The 19,711-nt window shown below is 38.8% G+C and overlaps 1 protein-coding gene across 1 annotated transcript in view; it reads left to right on the forward strand.

Annotated features, from left to right (window-relative positions):
* Window positions 1-19,302, forward strand: part of igsf11 (immunoglobulin superfamily member 11) — a 53,346-nt gene extending 34,044 nt beyond the window's left edge. Inside the window, exons 4-6 of the mRNA XM_020531357.2 lie at window positions 5,573-5,695; window positions 11,157-11,304; window positions 17,049-19,302. Of these exons, the coding sequence (XP_020386946.2) occupies window positions 5,573-5,695; window positions 11,157-11,304; window positions 17,049-17,481 (704 nt within the window). The 3' untranslated portion in view covers window positions 17,482-19,302. The remainder of the gene's footprint in view (window positions 1-5,572; window positions 5,696-11,156; window positions 11,305-17,048) is intronic.
* Window positions 19,303-19,711: the final 409 nt, after the last annotated feature.

Consider the following 19,711-nt stretch of genomic DNA (forward strand, 5'->3'; position numbering starts at 1 on the left):
GGAACAGTTGCTAAACCTGATGGTGCAAAATAAGACTCAATTAATGCACGGTCAAAAGGATAATAATCAGTGAATCGCTGCGGGTAAATTACTTGATATAATAATGTCAGCTTCATGATGTATCAGTCTCCTCTGAGATTCTGATAATATCGCTGGAGTTCACTGTTTAAAAAACTTGTTCAAACTGAAAAGAATCAAAAATTGGCAGAAATGCATCATCAATAATAAAATATCCTCCTTCAATTTTGATCCTCTTGCATTTGGTTTTAATATTTTTATCTTTCTAATTTTCAAGAGGTTTATCCTTAAAATAATATTCGTAGGTTTAGTCTTCCCCCACCCAGAATACATTGTGCCCACACCACCTTCAGTGCTTCCTTCGAGTAGCCGCTGACATGGAGGAGTACAAAGTCATCAGCTGAAGGGAAGGGTACATGTCAATCAGCAGGAGGTTTCCTCATTCATGTTTGACCTGATACCATGAGACTTCATATAGTGCGGAGTCCCAACTGTATCTTACTGTACCACCACCCCTGCCAGTGAATGATGGTAGTATCTGGGACATTGTCTGTATATTTCTGCGGGTATGACTATTTCAGGCTGTTGCTTGACTGGTCTGTGGGCTGCTGTCTCAATTTTATCACTAGTCCCCAAATGTTAGTAAAGAGGAGTTTGCAGATTTGACAGGGCTGAGTTTGCTGTTGCCGTTTCCGGTATCAGCTGGTTTGTCTGATTTCATTGCTTTATTTGAGACTTGCTAGTGATTGATGCAACTGAATGGCCTGCTAGGGCATTTCAGAGGGCAGCTAAGAATCAACCATATTGCTGCAGATCTGGAGTCACATGTAGGCTAGTGCAAGTAAAGATGGCAGATTTCTTTCCCTAAAGGGCATTACTGAACCAGGTGGATTTTTACAATAATTGACAGTGGTACAAGGTCATCATTAACCTTTTAAATTTCACATTTTATTGAATTCAAATTCTACAGTCTACCATGAGAGAATAGAATCAAAATGATTGCATATAACCAAACCACAACTTACAACCAATATGTAGCTTCTTCCTCGTTATTCATAACCTTGGTTAAAGGTCATCAAGTTTTAAATTAAAGTTTCTTTGCCAATATTGTTGACTGCTGTAGTTATCAAGAGTCTTTATAATTTCATTGTCTGTGGAAACCAGAACAGTCATTCAGGCCAATGTTTTGAATCAGGCAAAACCTTCAAAAACTTTCCAAAAACCAATGGATTATTAAAACAAATTATGCCACTGGAAGTACAATCAACTGCAGGCTTGTGTAGCTTCAATAGTGAACTGTATATACATTCACTCATATTTGCAAGACGTATATGATGAAATATAGCCTGGAATTAACTGGAAACATAGTAAATGGAAATTTCCAGTTGTCTTTTGAGGTTAGCCATTGAAAACTACTAGTAGACCTTGACCAAAGAACTCTCAGGGCTCTGGACCCACAATCTGACATCCCTTACCCCAAGATCAATTAAAAGACAAACATGTAGTGGAAATACAAAAATTACAGGCCTTTGGAATATTTACGTCTGCATTAATAAAATTAACATAAATAAACCATACTTCCTAAAACTGCAGTTGGCTTGTATATTAATCAGCACTTCCCTTACGTATGGTCCAGGCATGCCAAGACAAGTCTGTCCAAGCTTTTAAGACTTTCTTAAGGCTGCAGTATACGTACTGGAGCCATCTTCTTTATCTTGAGTGTCAGCTTCATGTTGAGGCATCTTTTTAACTTTTTTTTTTGCAAATGTCCCTTTTGCTGCAGGATACACTTCGTGGGTGTCACTCAAATATCTTCTAAATTTAGGTTCCAGTCTTAGAACCAGCAATGCGACTAGAACCGCATATTTGGTGCATTATAATGAACTCCCATGAAGTCTGTAAGGCTATAAAAAGCACTGGCAGCCTCTGCTCTTGGAATCCAATGTTTGTATGTTTTACCTGTGCTTATGAGAGCTGGCTATATACAACTTGAAGGAGAAAACCTGAAATAGCGATAGCCCTCTAGGTTTTTGATGCCATATCTGCTTCTGCATGTTTTCTTTGAGCCAGAGGCTATTGATGAAGTGGGAACAGATGGTGTTCTAAGTTGGGTGCATGTATCCAGCAAATATCCTCCTTTCATTGGATGTTTCTTCTCCACTTACTGAGTTGCTAAGTTTCCGAATTCCTTTGCAATGCAGCAGAGTACTTCATTATATTGTTATCTTGTCTGAGGTTATTTTAACAACTGTTCATTTTACCTGTTCAAGGGTAAAGGGTTCAGTTCAATCACTTCTGAAGGCTTAGACCTTTCTTAGTATGCCATGTAGTGCATGCATAATCACAGGTAGGAGCTGCCTGGGTGCTTCATGGAATGCTGTGACAAAACTTTAGCTTGCATGGATGCTGCCTGATGCGCTGTAATCGCCAGCATTTGTTGTTTATAGTAATGATTGTGGACAAACTGCACATAGTTCTGAGTCATCTGGAGTGTGGACTTAACATCCTGTGGGGCCCATATAAGGAAGGGAGTTGATAAACAAGCAAAAGGCTACTTCCGACTTTTGCGAACATACAATAGGTTTTGCAAAATAGCTGGCTAATGCAAATGAATTCACATTTTTTGGTGCTACCAGGGTGAACATAGCAATGTTGTGACCATATCTGTTAGAATTCAAATGTTGGGAAACTATTTACACACTCACTGATTTCTTGTCATCCTGGAGGCATACCCAGTAATTGGAGCACAGCAGAAAAGTGGTTATGGTTGTGAAAACCATTAATCTCAGCCCCAGGCCATCTTTGTAGGAGTTTCTCAGAGCAGTTTTCAAAGGTCAGTCAGCATCTGTTTCATAAATGAGCTGTCTCTCCACCCCCACCTCTCCCCCCAGCATTGTGTCAGAAGTAGGCTTTGTTCCCTGGTGGTTGCATTGTTTTAGTCCCATTTGTAATTCCTCAGATACGGAGGTGTCTGTGTGACAAAACCTAGGCTGGGTCAAGGTTTGTACTGATGAGTAGTATTCATGCTATATAAATGCTAGGCAGTGACCATCTCCAACAAGAATTTATCTTAAACCACATTTCAATGAAATTGAATTGTATTACCAACATTGGATTCTCACATTCTCAACATCCTGTGGGATTCAATTTACCAGATACTGGCCTGGCACCTTGAATACTGTGGCTAGAAGAGAATCAGAGTCTGAGAATTTTACAGGAAGTAACTCCCCATGGCTTGTCAATCATCTACAAGCCTGGATTGTGATGAAATACACTTCATTTGCCTGCATGACTGCAGCTCTAACAACATTTAAAAAGCTGACATCATTCCAGTGCAAGGCATCAAACTTGATTGACATCTGGTGCACTCCCTGAAGTGCTCACCCCTTCCATAGTTGACATAATATGACAGCCGTGTATTTGATCTGCAAAATTCACTGAAGCAATTCACCAAGGTTTTCTCAATAGTGACTCACTGACCACTGCCCCCTGCCACATAGGGGCAACATTCTCAATAGCATCACGACCATATTTCTGCTCAAATGTAATGCTGACTTGAAAAAACAATCACTATCACTGTTGTTTGGTTAGAATCCTACAATTCCCTTCATAAGTGTGTGTCTGTGTGTCTATACTGCACAGACTGCTGTGGTCAAGAAGCTCACCACCATCTTCGAGAAATTCGAAATGTCCTTGCGAGTCTCTCTCGCAACCCTTGAATGAATAAATAACAAACAGAGGGCCAAATGAGCTGGCTGACTCTGAAGAGAATGCATCACTGCTTTATCCAGTCAATCTTGTCATTGGATTGAAAAATTGCCAGTTGAGGACAGGAGTTGACATGCAATCACATTGGGCACAGTGCCAAGATTTGAACAAATATGAGGCCACAGTGATGAAAGTCAACTTGCTATTACTTCATTACAAAAGAACCTTGAGGAGCAAATTAGGTTCTGAATGACTTTTGTTTTCCATTCAGCGACACTGAAGAAAAGTATTCGAATCACAAAGACTCTTTCACTTCCTACAAAATATGTTATAGATAAGGATAAGCAAATGAAAATGGGGAAGAGATAACATTGTGTGGAGCTGGCGGAACACAGCAGGCCAGGAAGCATCAGAGGAGCAGGAAAGTTGACGTTTTGCGTTGGGACCCTTCTTCAGAAATGGGGAGGAGGAAGGGAGCTGGGATATAAACAGAGAGATGAGGGTTGGGGCTGGAGAAGGTAGGTCGGATGGTGATAGGTGAGTGCAGGTAGGGAGTGGTGGGAATTTGGTCAGTGAGCTGGGAGGGGTGGATAGGTAGTGGAAAAGATAGACAGGTTGTGTCATCCCCGCCTCCTTGACCTGACACAACCTGTCCATCATCTCTCCCACCTATTGGCACACCCCCCAATTCTGGAGTGCAGCAGTACAAAGCCTCCATGTAGAAAAGAGTCAGTAATAATTATTGAGAAATTTTCAGCTTGTCTTTTGGGCCTGTTGCCTCAGTAGGGATCCTGATGCATGTTGAGCACTGAATTTATGGATTGCCTTGTATCTTGTACCTATCCCTGTAACCCTGCCATTTCCCATTGCTAATTCACCTAGCCTGCATCTCCCTGAACACTGGGCAATTTACCATGGCCAATTAACCAAACCTGCACATCTTTGGACTGTGGGAGGAAACCAGAGCACCCGGAGGAAACCCATGTAGACAGGGGAACAATTTGCAAACTCCACACTGTCACACTGACCCCGGGTCCCTGACATTGAGGCAGCAGTGCTAACCACTGAGCCACCGTGTTGTCCACTGTGAAAGCATTTAATAGCAATTTCCAAATAGTGGTCTTGCCTAGACTGAGATGAGGAGAAATTCTTGTATCATAGAGTGGAGAGTCTTTGGAGCTATCTTCAGGGAGCAGTGGAGGTGGGATTATTGAGGTAGAGGTGGATGGATTTTTGATTAACAAGGGAGTCAAAAGTCAGCAGGGATAGGCAATAAAGTAGAATTGAGGCCACAACCAGATCAGCCATGATCTTATTGAATGGAGGAGCAGGCTTGAATGAAGAAATGACCTAGTTCCTGTCCCCTAATTTGTATGTCCATAATGATGATATAACTGTAACTTGTGGAAGTGTAGGTCTTATTGTAATAGTTTAGTTGCACTTTTGGTAAAATGATGGCTGTGGAGTGGGAGCAGTTCCAAGAAAATTCCCAGGCTGTGTTTCTACCTGAAATGTGAACCATCATTTATATTCAGGGGTCCATATGGAACTGCTTTTTAACTTTCAACTTTCTGTGTTTGTTTTAAATTCCTAATGATTTAAAAAAAAATTTAGCCATGATTAAATAGAGATGCACTAGTAGCTTGGTGTGGGGAGATGGGCCTTTCCTTTTGTGTGGTTTATCTTAGAATTATAATAATTGTCAGTGAGAATGCTCGGAAGTGCCCTAGCTGAGCAAGGGCACTGTCTTGTCAGTGAGGTGAAACGTTTTGGAACTATTCAAAAGTGGACTCTATAAATTGGCAAATTATTGTGAATCACATAAACGTTGAATGTATTGTTTCAGATCCAATGCAGGGGACATTGATTCTCCGGAATATCAGCACTGCAACAAATGGTTTGTACCAGTGTACAGCTTCTAACACCATTGGATCCAGTACCTGTGCCATTGACCTACAGGTTGTTGCTTGTAAGTACACTGTTAATGCTGTCTTTTTACAGAAACTATAATTTTGTGAATTTTTCTCCTCCTCTAAGTGCAGAATTCAGCTTGACCTGCTTATATAACAAGGGTTAATAGCAATGAGGATTTTAAAACACAGAGCATTTGCAGACATTAGCCATTTAGATTCCAGAGATTTAAGCAAAAAAGTTAAGCTCATCAAACAAACATTTAAGGCAACGTAATAATTATTAAAAAAAATCTATCTTAGACACCAAAACTGATAATATAATTCTTCTTTAGCAATAACTTATGCTCTTCTATAGCAGTAGTTTTGAAAGTTGTTTAGTGAGAAAATTAGGTACATCATTGCATTAGATAAGTAAGACCATTATTGCATTTGAACTTGAGTCTTAAATAGGAATTTTACCATCTTCTCATTGTATCCATTGGAGTAGGTCCTTAGCTCATTTATTCTGGAAATACACTGGAGAGTCGGCTTGGACAATAAACCATGTCCTAATGTATGTCCACAACCTTGTGAATCAGAGTCGTGCTGACATTTCTGACATGTTATTCAGAGGTGGCATTAGGGAATGGAGATACTTAAGTAAGATTTTATAATGAGTTTATAGAAATATAAGGTTTGTTTTATGTATTTTGCTAATCTTAACATGGCTTCCTATTATTTGTAACTCTCCAACTTTCCAACCAACACTTGGAAGAGGTGCTATTGTAGATTTCTCTTTCACAGGCACTGGTTATTCTTTAATGCTTTGCCTTATTGGCTATTCTTCCTTTGTTGTCACTTGGTTTTTGATATAAAGCTGTGTACAGCAGTAGTCAGACTTGCTTATTTACCAGTACCATTCATTGGATGGTGACGAGAAGTGTGAATACATATATAAGTGGTCTAATGTTGGACTAGTTACAGCTCACACCCTGCTACCCTGGCTGAGTTAAATTAAGTTAGCTTAAGAGCAGGTCACTCCACAAAATTATCTTCCCTCCGTGGAAAATTTTGCTTTGGGAAAAGTATCCAGCTGAAACATTAGGAGACACTAAAGAGCAGGTCACTCCACAAAATTATCTTCCCTCCGTGGAAAATTTTGCTCTGGGAAAAGTATCCAGCTGAAACATTAGGAGACACTAGTTGCAGTGTTTAACTTGCTAATAATTTTTTTTTTAACAGTGAATGTTTTTGATTTGCAAATGTATGAAATAGAAGCAGTAGACATTTAGGTCTGTTTGCCTTCTCTGCCTTTCATAAGACCACCAGCTTCTGAGGCAGAAAGTTTTAAAGTCATGAAATCCTCAGGTGAAAAAAATAGCTCCTTATCCCCAATCTGAAAGGGAGGCCCTTAATTTTAAAACATCATCCCCCAGTTATGGACTGACCCACCAGAGGAAACATCCTTGTCGCATCCATCTTGTCAAAACTTCGGTTTCTTATACACTTCAAATTAGTCTTCTCTCAGTCTCTGAAAGTGAAAGTGATAACATGCCCAGTCTGTCCAATCCATAAGACAAGCTGATCATTCCAGATATCAATCTAAAGTCTTCTTTGATCTGTTCCAATGCATATACATCCTTCCTTAAGTAAGGAGACCAAAGCTGCACACAGTATTCGAGATGTATTCAGACCAATGTCCTGTACAACCGAAGCATAACATCCTTAGTTTTATGTTCAATTCCTCTTGTAATGAAGGATAATACCCCATTAGCTTTTGTGTTTTATGTGCTGTACCTGCATTCTAGCTTTTTTGTGACTTGTGCACCAGAACACGTAAATTCCTCCGCACTTCTGAATTCTCCATTTATATAATACTCTGTGTGCAGCCTCATTCATTTCAAATGTTGTCTTCTTAAGCATTTGAGATAAACTTGGAAGAATGAATGGACGAACAGTATTAGTGTAGATGCTACCATTATACTTTTTTTTCAAAAGGAAGTTACTATTGTAGATATATAATAATTTTCATTTCAATATCTGTATAGATTTAAATTTAGACTGTTAGATGTAGTTAACATTAATAGATAAAGAAAACACTCAAATCTGTCAAAATATTTCTGAAGCTTGTCATTTAACAATCCTATGGCATGAGCCTATATGCCTCTGCCACTTACTATTCATTCTCTGCTTGTCATTTGAGCAGTTCTTTAAAAAGATATTACTGTCGAAGGACTGCGTCATTTTAGTTGACAATTGAAGCAAGACTGTGGGGATGAAAGTCACCTCTCTTTCATGGTTGTTAATAGTCTTAAATGAAATTAGTTCAGGCAATCACAATCCAGTTCTCTGGGGATACAGGTCCACAGCACAGACCTCCCAACACTTTGGCACTAATTGACACTAATGAGGCAATCTCTCAGAGACATTATGAGGCTGCCTAAAGTGAGAAATGGAAATGTCATGCTAATATAGTGAGGGTAGAGGAGGGGATACCAATGAGGTTTCTGCAGCAAATGATATTTGTAGTGTTATACAAATAGTAATCTTAGACCTTTCATTGGCTCGCTCCCAGACAGATGTTTTGCACATTTCACTCATTAAAATTTCTATAAAAATTAGGAAGCAATAGTTTTCTTCCGAACATATTGCTGTGGAACTATCAGAAGTCAATGTTTTCAAGAGTTATTTTTAGCTAGAAAATAGATGGTAAGGAAATCTGAGTCCTGATGAGCTATAGGCAAACATGGTGTGATGTAATAAAGGAGCATGAGACCACCTGAATAGAGAAACTAAGAAAGGAAGACTTACATTCATTCAGGACCATTTACAGCCTCCAGATGTTCCAAACTGCCTGTAAGCCAACAAAGTTCTTTTTAAGTGTAGTCATGATTGTAATGCATAGAAAGCAGCAGTTAAATAGCATTCCTCAAGGATCCACAAACAACAATAAGATGGACAATGAGGAAATGTCAGCTGTCTCTCATTAATAGCTCTAAGAGGAGATGGCCCCTCAAATGGGACTGCACTCGCTCAGTAATGCACTGATGTGTGAGCAAAATTTATGTAATCACGACTCCGGATCTTGAACGAGTGATCTGTAGTCCCAACCCCACGGCAACTTCACGCAAGTTGCAGTATTTTCCTGTTTTCCTCCTCTATCCTCACTATCCAGGGCCCAGGCATACCTTCCAGGTGAAGTAACAATTTATCCGCACATCATTCAATTCAGACTACTGTATTTGCTACTCTCAATCTGGTCTCCTATCGTCTGGGGAGAGGAAACTTTGGTGACAGCTTTGCGGAACATCTCCCGTTCAGCCATTAAAAACCAAGCTTCCAGTTGCTTGCCACTTCAACACATCACTGTGTTCCCATGCCAACATGTCTGACTCAGGCCTGCTACAGTGCTCCATAAAGTTCAATGCAAGCTAGAGTAACAATGCCCCATCTTCTGCCTAGATACATTAGGTCTCGGACTCAAAATCAAATTTAACAATTTTAGAGTACAAAGACTTTCATCCATGTTCATTACCCATTCCCACACCCCTAGGTCCTGTTCTGTGAGCGTTGCTTCCAGCATAGCCAACCCAGTTTTAATTTTTCACCCTTCCCCTTAGCACCTATTCAGCATTTATCTCTCTCCCAGCTAACATCTGCAATCTCTTTTGTCTGCTTCTCCTTTTTCCTTCTCTTTTTTTTCCTCTGGATACTGTCTCCATCTCTTCTACTCGTGCCTTCATCTCCCTCCCTCTCTCCCTCCTCCCCCAGCCAAACTCCACTTGAACCCCACCCCTACTCATCAGTATAAATGCCAACATTTCCCAGGTGCTTTCATTTCTGAAGAAGGGTCAATGGACTTGAAACTTTAATTCTCTTTTTCTTTCTTTGGATGGTGCCAGGCCTTCTGAGTTTCTCCAGCACTTTGTTTCTGTTTCAAATTTCCAGCATCCACAGTTCTTTGTTTTATATTAGACAATTAAGTAGTTTGTTTTAAGTTTTGATGGAGAGTTGGATGTTGGCTGGGAATCTGGAAAACCTCCCTTGCTGTCCTTTGAAAGTGCCTTGAAATCTGAGGGGACAGAGGTCTCGAATTATTGACCTTATCAAGAGATGGCACATTCAAAGGGGTAACATTCCCTCTATTATGCACTAATGTGGGAGCTCAATTTATATAATCAAAACTCTGGGAGCTGAAGCCCTAATCCATGAATACACAGTCTGGAGATGCTGAATGGACCAGGACCGAAATGTCGACTCTCCTATTCCTCTGATGCTACCTGAGCTGCTGTGTTCCTCCAACTCCACACAGTATAGACGAATATGTAGAGTTCCACTACTGTCCCAAAGCTAGGTTTAACTAATTTATAGTCTTGTATGTGAATGCCCAATTCAATTCCAATTCATAGAAAAGCTTGAATTTTTATGACATGTTTTCTAGAAGCCTGCAATGGTCTCAGAAGTCAATTCTGGAGAACAATGAAGACTCCAAAGAGCAGACAATTCATTTGTGATGCTTTACAATTTTGAGATGGCCATATTTAACACAAATTGCACATGCCTCTGATTCTTGAACTTGTTCTCACCTCACTGTTCTCATTCCACTAGAAGTATGCTGAATGCTCTGTTGATGTGAATAAATATTTGTTTTTTGCCATGCTTCCAGTTGAGTTAAGGTTATGTAGGTCAACATTCAGACATTGTCCCCATAATATGTGTAGAATTGCCACAGTGTTGAGAACTTATTCAGAGTGGTTCTGCAGAAGTGCCAATAGTGAGCTAACTGATCAAAAAACTTTCATTATATCTCAAAACATTTATTTTAAAATGGTTTATAGAAGCTAAAGATGTCATTGCTTTGTTGGGTCAATAGTTGTATTAATGTACTGTATGCAGGTTCAAATTAAATAATACCCTTATCCGAAGGTACATCAGGATATAGGATTACTGAAAGAAGAATCACTTGCCTGGATGAGTACAAGGGGCGGCATGGTGACTCAGTGGTTAGCACTGCTGCCTCACAGTGCGAGGGACCCGGGTTCGATTCCACCCTCGGGCGACTGTGTGGAGTTTGCACATTCTCCCCGTGTCTGCGTGGGTTTCCTCCGGGTGCTCTGGTTTCCTCCCACAGTCCAAAGATGTGCAGGTTAGGTGGATTGGCCATGCTAAATTTCCCCTAGTGTTCAGGGAAGTGTAGATTAGGTGGGTTATCGGGGGATGGGTCGGTGTGGACTTGTTGGGCTGAAGGGCCTGTTTCCACACTGTAGGGATTCTATGATTCTAAAGGCCATCTATCTAGACAGTAGTCATTTACAGTTCACTGTGACACATCTAAGGCCTGCAGGATAGTACCTAGGTCCTGAGCTTCCTCAGAGAATAGGAACAAGTAAATTGGAGAATAGCTGACTAGAAAGCATAAGATACTAAGCATTAGATTACCTGCCTGTTGTAAGGTGATGCAGATTGTACAGAGTACTAACCCTAAAAATTGGGTGTCAGGAGGATAAGTTTAAATTCTCCTTTCTTTTGCCTCAACAGCACAACTGCAGAATGTTGGAATAATAATTGGAGCTGTGGTGACAGGTATCCTGGCACTTCTCCTCTGCATCTTTTCCATTGTTGTCGTTGTGGTCTACTGGAAGAACAAAAACAAGTATGAAGAGGAGGAAATTCCCAATGAGATCAGGTTAGTACTTAAGAACATTAAGAAATTTATATAGTATTTATACAGTCCTTTACAAAGTATTTCAAAAATAATTACTTCTGTGGGACAGTCACTGTTATGTTGCAAAAATGTGGCAACAAATTTGAATTCAGCCAGGTCAAAGATAAAAGAATGACATGATGACCAGTTAAACTGTGTTTTGGTGATGCTGGTCATTGCCATTAGAACAAAAGAAGTCTGTTGCTTCTATTTCAATAGTTCTAATGGATTCTTTTTTTTAAAATGCCCAGCTGAACAGCAGATGGAGGCTTCATATTTCATCTGACGCATCTACTCCTGGGAGTTAAATCCCACTCCAGCTACTCAAGGGTCAAAAGTTATTTAATGCTTATGTCCACTACTTGTGCAATGTTGCACTATCGGATGTGTCCCCTATCGGATGTGACGTTCAGCTGAAGTCACATTTGCCCTCCTGGTTGACGTCAAAGAATTGATTGCATTGTTACAAAGAAAAGCATGGGAGTTCTCAGTGGACTCCCAGTTCAAATTTATTCCTTAACTCAAATTGTCAAATTAGATAATCTGGTCCTCATCACATGTTGCTTGTGAGACCTTGCTCAGTGGAAATTTGCTGATATGTTTCATGGATTTCAACAGTGATTGTACATCAAAAGTATTCACTTGGCCATGAATTGCTTTTGGAATGTTTTGAAATCACAAATGAAAAGTTCTTTCCTGCACCATGTTCAATGATGATGTGAGCTAAAATAACTGTATTTCTCTGACAATCAGTTTATGTCTCCCATAAGGCATGGAAAGACATTTTCTGTTACTTTCTGTTTTCAGAATTTTTATTTAGCAGAACAGGATCATGCTTACAGAAAAAAGTTTCTTGTATATTTATTACAATAAAGACTTCAGTTTTGTAATCTAGCAAAATCTGTCGTGGGAAGAGTTGTCAGCCTGTCATAATGCATTAAGGTAATAGTGCCCAGTTTTATGAGGCCTGTATAATTAATACAAGCTTCCAGCACAATTCTGGTTGTGAATAGCAGCTAATAAGTGATGCACAAAAACTGGCCAGCCAATTTGGAGGAATATATAAAAATTTAGGGATAAAAGACAGCATAGAGGGGGAAGTGTTAATCCAATTGAATGTCAAATATTTGTCAGCCTTTTCTAAGGATGGGAATGGGCAATAATAGTCCAAGTGAGGTGAAAGGACTCCTAACGTAGAGAAAGAAAATGGAGTCTGTGAAAAAGTTGTATTCAGAAGTGGTTGCCTGTCTGTAACAAACTGATAAAGTTGAATATAATGGCTCAGGAGGTGATGCAAAGTGTCTTTAGCTCTTTGGAGCGTCTTCCTCAGAGGAAAGTAGGACATTCTGTCTGTCAGGAAGTGGGTACAGTCTGTAAAGCTCTGCATGTTGAAGGTCAATCAATTTAGCTCCAGAACATCTTTGTAGGAGTATCCAAGGCCTGACCAGCTTATCCATCAAATGACCTTCCTTTCCTTGCGTGATGACAAATGAAGATATTAGTTAATAATACTTAATAAAAGCAGTGTTTTTTTTAAACTGACTTACTTTTGAATTCTGGTTGATTCGGCACGGGTCATTCGTCTCTTCTTTTGACTGAAGTTCTTCTGTCTTCAGTCTTCCTTTCTTGTTCACTGGACCCCTAAGAATCACAATTCCTTAATTGGTTTCCTTAGAAGTAATGGACATCTCAGTGACATTACTTCATACTGTCTCCTGATTCATTCTTTAACTTACCAGTCATTTTGTTCATAGCCTGTCAGATCAATCTGCCAATTTCTCCTTCACAGATGCTATCAGACCTGCTGAGCTTTTCCAGCAACTTTGTTTTTGTTCCGACCAATTTTGACATGTTTACCAATAATGTGGCGCCAGTAGGACAATTTGTATTCTGGCCAGGAGAATGTCGTAACACGTCCCAGTGATTAGCTATCATCCAAAATATCCAAAATGATACATCTAAACTTTCTCCAAAACTAATCAATGTTATTTAACTAAAAGAGCCACAATAACTGAAATAATTAAAATTCAGAATAGTCATATAAGACAAATATACAAAGCCTGTTGCATACTTTGTTACAACTAAACCACTTTAAAATACAGCTGTGTTGTTAAGTAAAAGCTTGTTGTCACATTAAAGTATTTTCACAACAAGTTTATGTGAACTTGAACTATAAAAGCATTCTTCATATCATAAATCCATGAACTCACTTTGGCCACATGGCTATTCTTCCCTACCAAAAGTGTTTTGCAACTAACCTCAATCAAACAAAATAGAATTTAGTCTCTCACTTGTTTAATCAAGTCAAAATGAATAATTGGTGAAACATTAACTTCTCCACTTTAGGCAGGTCCTTGACAACATTCGAGCTTGTGTTAATATGGAGTAAGTGAAATTTGTCGACATGCGCTAGACATTCAATGGCTTTGACATCATTAACTCGTTGTGGGGCACGATTAAGCAGCTTAGAGGGTTCAGAGATTTACCAGGAAGTTGCTGGGTATGGAAGGTTTGAGTTATAAAGAAAGGCTGGAAATGCTGGGACTCTTTTTTTCACTGGACTGTAGAAGGTTGAGAGGTGACCTGATAGAAGTTTATAAAATAAGGAGAGGTACAGCTGGAGTTGATGGTCGTTGTCATTTCCCTCAGATGGGGAATTTCGAGACTAGGGGACACATTTTTAAGGTGAGAGGAAAGAGATTTAAAAAAGACATGAGGCAAATTTTTTACACAGAGGGTGGTTCACGTGTGGAATGAACTTCCTGAAAAAGTGGTGGGTGCGGATACACTTACAATGTTTAAAAGACATTTGGATAGATATTTGAATAGGAAAGGTTTGGAGGGAATAGGAAAAGTTTGGACCAGGAGCGGGCAGTTGGGACTGGTTTGGTTTGGGATTATGGTAAGCATGGACTGGTTGGACCAAAGGGTCTATTCTGTGCTGTATGACTCTATGACCACTTAGGACAAAGTAGCAACTCATCCATGAGCTAAGCACCTTCAAAGGTAATTAAAAATGGTTAATAAATGCTGGTCTTGCCAGAGACTCTCACATTCCATGATGTGGGAAAAGAACAGTGTGGTGTCATCTGTAGTTTGCTATTGTCTTAGAAACCTGACACCTGGAAAATTTCTATATTTGTGCAGAAAAATGATGCACTTGTTTCTCCTTGGAAAGCAAACATTTTTGATGCATCTCTGGACAGGATCTGGCGATGTAAGTGTTACAGCGTATGTGAAAAACAGATGCAATGATATCTGAAGTATTTTAGATACGTGGTCGACGCTAGATTTTAATCTGTAGAATGTATATGGATCTATTTTGATCTGTGCTTTTTCAATTCAATTATAAGCAATTGCAGGAAGTGAAAGGTAGTGCGTTGTTGACTCCACAGCCTGGAAATGGACCCTCCGGTCCAACTTGTCTATGCCAATCAGATGTCCCAAATTAATTTAGACCCATTGCCAGCACTTGTTCCATATCCTTCCAAACCCTTCCTATTCCTGTACCCATCCAGATGCCGTTTAAATGTTGTATTTGTACCAGCCTCCATCACTTCATCTGGCAGCTCATTCTATACACATACCACCCTCTGCTTGAAGAAGCTGCCCCTTAGGACTCTTTTTAAATCTTTCCCCTCTCAGCTATGTCTTCTAGTTTTGGATTCCCCTACCCTGGGGAAAATACCTTGGAAATTCAACCTATCCATGACCCTCATGATTTTATAAACCTCTGTAAGGTCACCCCTCAGCCTCTGATACTCCAGGGAAAATAACCCCAGCCTATTCAACAAATATGTGTTGCTTTGTAATTGGTATTAAGCAAATTTTACCTAATTGTTTCTTTGTAAGCTCCGTTGAAGAAAATTTATGGAAATGCACACTTTCATTCTGTTTTCATTGTGACAAGCACCTGATTTATTGGGTTAAATGAATTAATGCAGTTTTTGATCTGAATGCTTTATCACTTAGATTTGTCATCCTTTAAGCTAAATTCACATATCCTAATTATGACTCCAGAAAAAAATGGAGTACTTTGAAAAAAGAATTGATGGATTATGGAATGATGGATGATTATCAAGAGCTCTGTGGACCTTGAATTTTTTTTTTGCTTTCTGACCAGGTTGAACTACCTGTTTGAATTAAGTGCATTAAACTAGAAGTTTAATTGGGAAAAAAACTTTTAATTTAATTAATTTACTTTATAAACATAAATTAGGTAAAATATCTCATATAATGATAGCTTGATGGTGTAATGTGTTGAAGCATCAATGCATGGATGGTAGTGTGATGAGAGACAAGTTTGCTTCTCTCTGATTTTACCCTACTGTCACACTGCTGTGAATATGGGTACTTAATGGAGGGCTGGCTCAACACCATATCATGCTGTGCTTTTATCCACAGAACATTTGGTCAAAGCAACTTCACATATACCTAACTGCTAGAAGAGTGAAACAGATGATCAGAAGATTGTGCTTTCTCTGTTTATATGTGGGTTAGAAACTAGGTCAAACTGATAGGAGTGCCGAAGCCACTTTGATTTCAAAGTTGCTAGGCAACTCCATGGAGATACTGGGGTAATTTACTTCATGGTATGTTCTAAATTGCAGAATAGTAGTATCATCAACGTTGCATGGAATTAATCCAAAGGCTTTTGGTTTACTTCTACAATGTTTCAATAAAACTGATGTTGATTTTACTTCAGGTGATTATAATTGGCACAAATCATGTTGTTATTTTGTATTATTCATGAATGCACTGTAAGGCTCTTGCTGTCAGTCAAATTTGGATCCCTGTGAACTGAAGAAATCTGAGATCATCATATTTTTTATATGCAACATTAGTTTCATACCTATGCCATTAGGGTTAATAGACTTCACCATAAAGAAGTTTAATGCTGTTTTTTGATAATTGTGGGACAATCAAAATACGTAGAGAACAGGTGACACACAGTCGGTTCTGCTACAATGCAATGTTGTGTTCCTGTGAAACTTTGCATTATAGAAAATTGTGCTATATAAATAGTGGGGGCTATAGGAAAAGCAGGGTTAGGGGCAGACCCCCAAAAAATATCAATCAAAATAGCTCAAAAATCACTCAAGCCTAACACAAAGGATAGCGCAGTTTGAATATATGTTTAATTCATTTCTAATAATGAGATAAAAGTAAATTTAACACTGTATCTTGGGGAAAAAAAAGTCAAGGTGACTCGATGGGGGAGGAAGTTCTGAGTTTGTTCTGTTGTTCATGTTAATCGTCATGCTGACACAGAGACTCTTACAGTGCTAACATTGCACACGCTCAGGACAAAGCCCGCGAATCATGCGATGTTGACACATACTCCTCCGCACACCAGTGGAATCGCGTTATGGCCAACACAAGTTCATGTTTTAGAAATAGCATTCCCCTATTCGTCAGCCGTGTTATAGCCAATTCGTGTTGCTGGAAGGTGGATTATAGCAGAACTGACTGCACCTCAATGAGGAGTCCTATGCAATGGGAGCATGGATTGGAATGATGGTCATATCTGAACAATATTGATTTTGAATACAGGATCAGTGTAATAATCCGTTGAATTTATTTTTAATTCTGTGATTAATCAGTTTTAGCACTTCAACTCCTGGAATAAATAGTTGTATTGTTTATTGACATCATAAATGCTACAGAATTAGTTGATGATCAATGGTTATTCTGAGTACTTGTTAATTCAATGTTCCTTTCTTCAGGGAAGATGACATTCCACCATCATCATCATCCTCTAAAGGTTTCCATCCAGCTGGTTCCTCTGAAAATGTTACCCTCACATCAGTAAACACACTAAATGCCCCCTACTGGCAAAAAAAGAAGTCTACCTATGAGTTAAATCCATTCAGTCGGTATAATGGACATACGCTCCACTCAATTACGACGACGTCGAGTCAACCACAGAACCGACCAGTGTACACAAATGGAAGCTACCACACCACGGCAAAGGCAATGATTGTTGCTTCAAGTTTATCTCCATCTTCACAAAACCTAGCAAGGTGCAATGGCTCACTTGTTCGTACGACACCTTCACAGCATGCACTCTCCTATGCTGTTAGCCATGCAAATCTTCAACGAATGGGCGGCATACCTGTCATGGTACCGGCACAGAACAGGGCAGGATCTCTGGTGTAGATAACATTTAATTGACAGACTGAAGACTGTACTCGTGACCTAAATTTCAGTTACAGATTGATATTTTCTCATGTTAAAATAAAATACACTTTCTCGCCTGGTCCCTGATCTGTGGGCGGAATTGAATAAAAAGCAAAGCCGTTTCATGCCTGAGTTTGATTTACATGCAGCTGCATTTTGTCTTAAAATTAACACATTTCTGAAGTCTTATTTTGCTTTTCACCGTCATTGATAGGCACTGAATTACTTTAAATTCTTAGAAAAAATATGTATAAATTTTCCAAAAGAAATAAGACATTTGCTTGAAATTAAAGCGGAGTGATTTGAGTGCAGTTTCTTAATAATTGTTGAGAGACTGAAAACGTATCTGACATTAAGTTACTACCCTCAAGATGGGAAATGTGAAGAATTTTCATCAAGTATAATTCACAGGTCTGATTGCATCCCTCTATTTACTGTTCAGATACCTGGAACTGCAATAAGGGATAGACGAAATGTTTCAATGAAGGGCAATGTTGAAAATTGATAAGTTCTGGAAAATTACTGAGACTTTCAAAGTTCATCAAAGTATTCTAAGTGTATTAAAAGACCAAAAATTGGAAAAAAAATTGTCAATTGGACATGACATTGGAAGTGTATAGTTTTCTTTGAAGGGAATGATTTGAGATCATCTCCAATCAGTCTCGGACACCACCAAACATGCTTTTGCTGAAATGCTCGTCTTAGAGCAATTCTACACGGATAAAAGTGGCATTATTTAGAGACAGCACAACTAACTGAGAAAGCAAGGGTATTGAGATGATTAAAAAGAACAGAATGGAATTACTGAAATATGCCTTCAACCACAAAAAGGGGTTCATAAATAACTGGACTGAAGGGGCTCCCAACTGCTGTGTGGAACAGTAAACCAGTATTTTGCAATGGTTTTGTTTGAACAACAAAGTTCAAAATGATTGTTTGTAGTTGTGAGAAAAGTTATTTAGAATGGCAGAAATTAATGCTTCAAGGTATTGTTAAGATCTATGTATAAGCATTTTCAGAAGAAATATTTGTTTCATTTACCTATTAAGAGATTAGGTTACATATACATCACAACAGTAAATTGTGTTTACATTCGTTAATGGTTTCTATAGTTTCTACTGCTGTTGTGCGTTATTTATGTCAAATAGAGCTCTGTCACTGGAACGTTGGTGCTTGGTACAGATTCCGGCTTCCCCCACAACCTTGTTACGACTGGGCTATGATCCAGCTAAAGGCTCCTTTTCTGTGCATGATAGATTGAAGGATAATGTTAGATACAATTTTTTGAGTTCTTTGGTTGCTGTAGAGGTTTTTTGCTGAATTGGACACACTTTAGCTAAACAATGAACCATTTCTCAATTGTCTCAACACCTTGTATGAAGCATTTGGCACCACAAAAACATCTGAGCCATTTTATTTAAATTGAATAGGAGCTGCTTCCATCTGCCATGTAAATACAGACTGTTGCTTACAGCGACACTGCTAAAATAAATTGCCCAGAAGCTGCTAACCACAACAGCAAATACAAGTCTAGCCATTTGTTTTTCACTGATTTGTAATGCTGGAATTCAAATAAACAGCCCAAATAATTGGAAGCAAAATCTCCAATATCATTTGAATGAAAGCTGATCAGTGAAATGAATTCATTGGTAGAATTGCACCAAAGCTCCTGTCAACAACCCAACTGATTGCAGCCATTTGTGCATAAATTTCGATTATTGTATTAATGAGTTTAAAAAATTCAAAATTAGCCATTTTTAATTTTTTGATCCTTGTGCACACCTATATCTGTTAAATGTATAATAAAACATATTAGCACCAAAAATGGTATTTTGCATTTTTAATTTCTAAAAAATTACATAACTGGATGGAATTGAATTGTGCCTTGTTAGCTTATCAGCGTTTAAATTAGTTGTGCAAAAAAAAAGAGCATGAACAAGTAATTTTGACATGGGTTTGAAGGGTACAGAGAACTCGAAGCTATTTGGTAAAGCACACTTATCCCACAACAGATGCTTGAAAATAATTACTTGTCTATTTTTGATTAACCATCAACATTTCTAAATCATTTATGTACTTGCATTTTATTGTTCAGCAGTCAAATGCTGCCGGCAATATTACACTGATGAACCTGTAATGCACCACATATGTTAAAGTTGTAAAACTGTCTAAATCAAAAATGTTTCATGATTTACAGGCCAGAGATGCT

This window comes from Rhincodon typus, chromosome 11 (assembly GCF_021869965.1).
Source record: "Rhincodon typus isolate 14 chromosome 11, sRhiTyp1.1, whole genome shotgun sequence".
Taxonomy (NCBI): Eukaryota; Metazoa; Chordata; class Chondrichthyes; order Orectolobiformes; family Rhincodontidae; genus Rhincodon; species Rhincodon typus.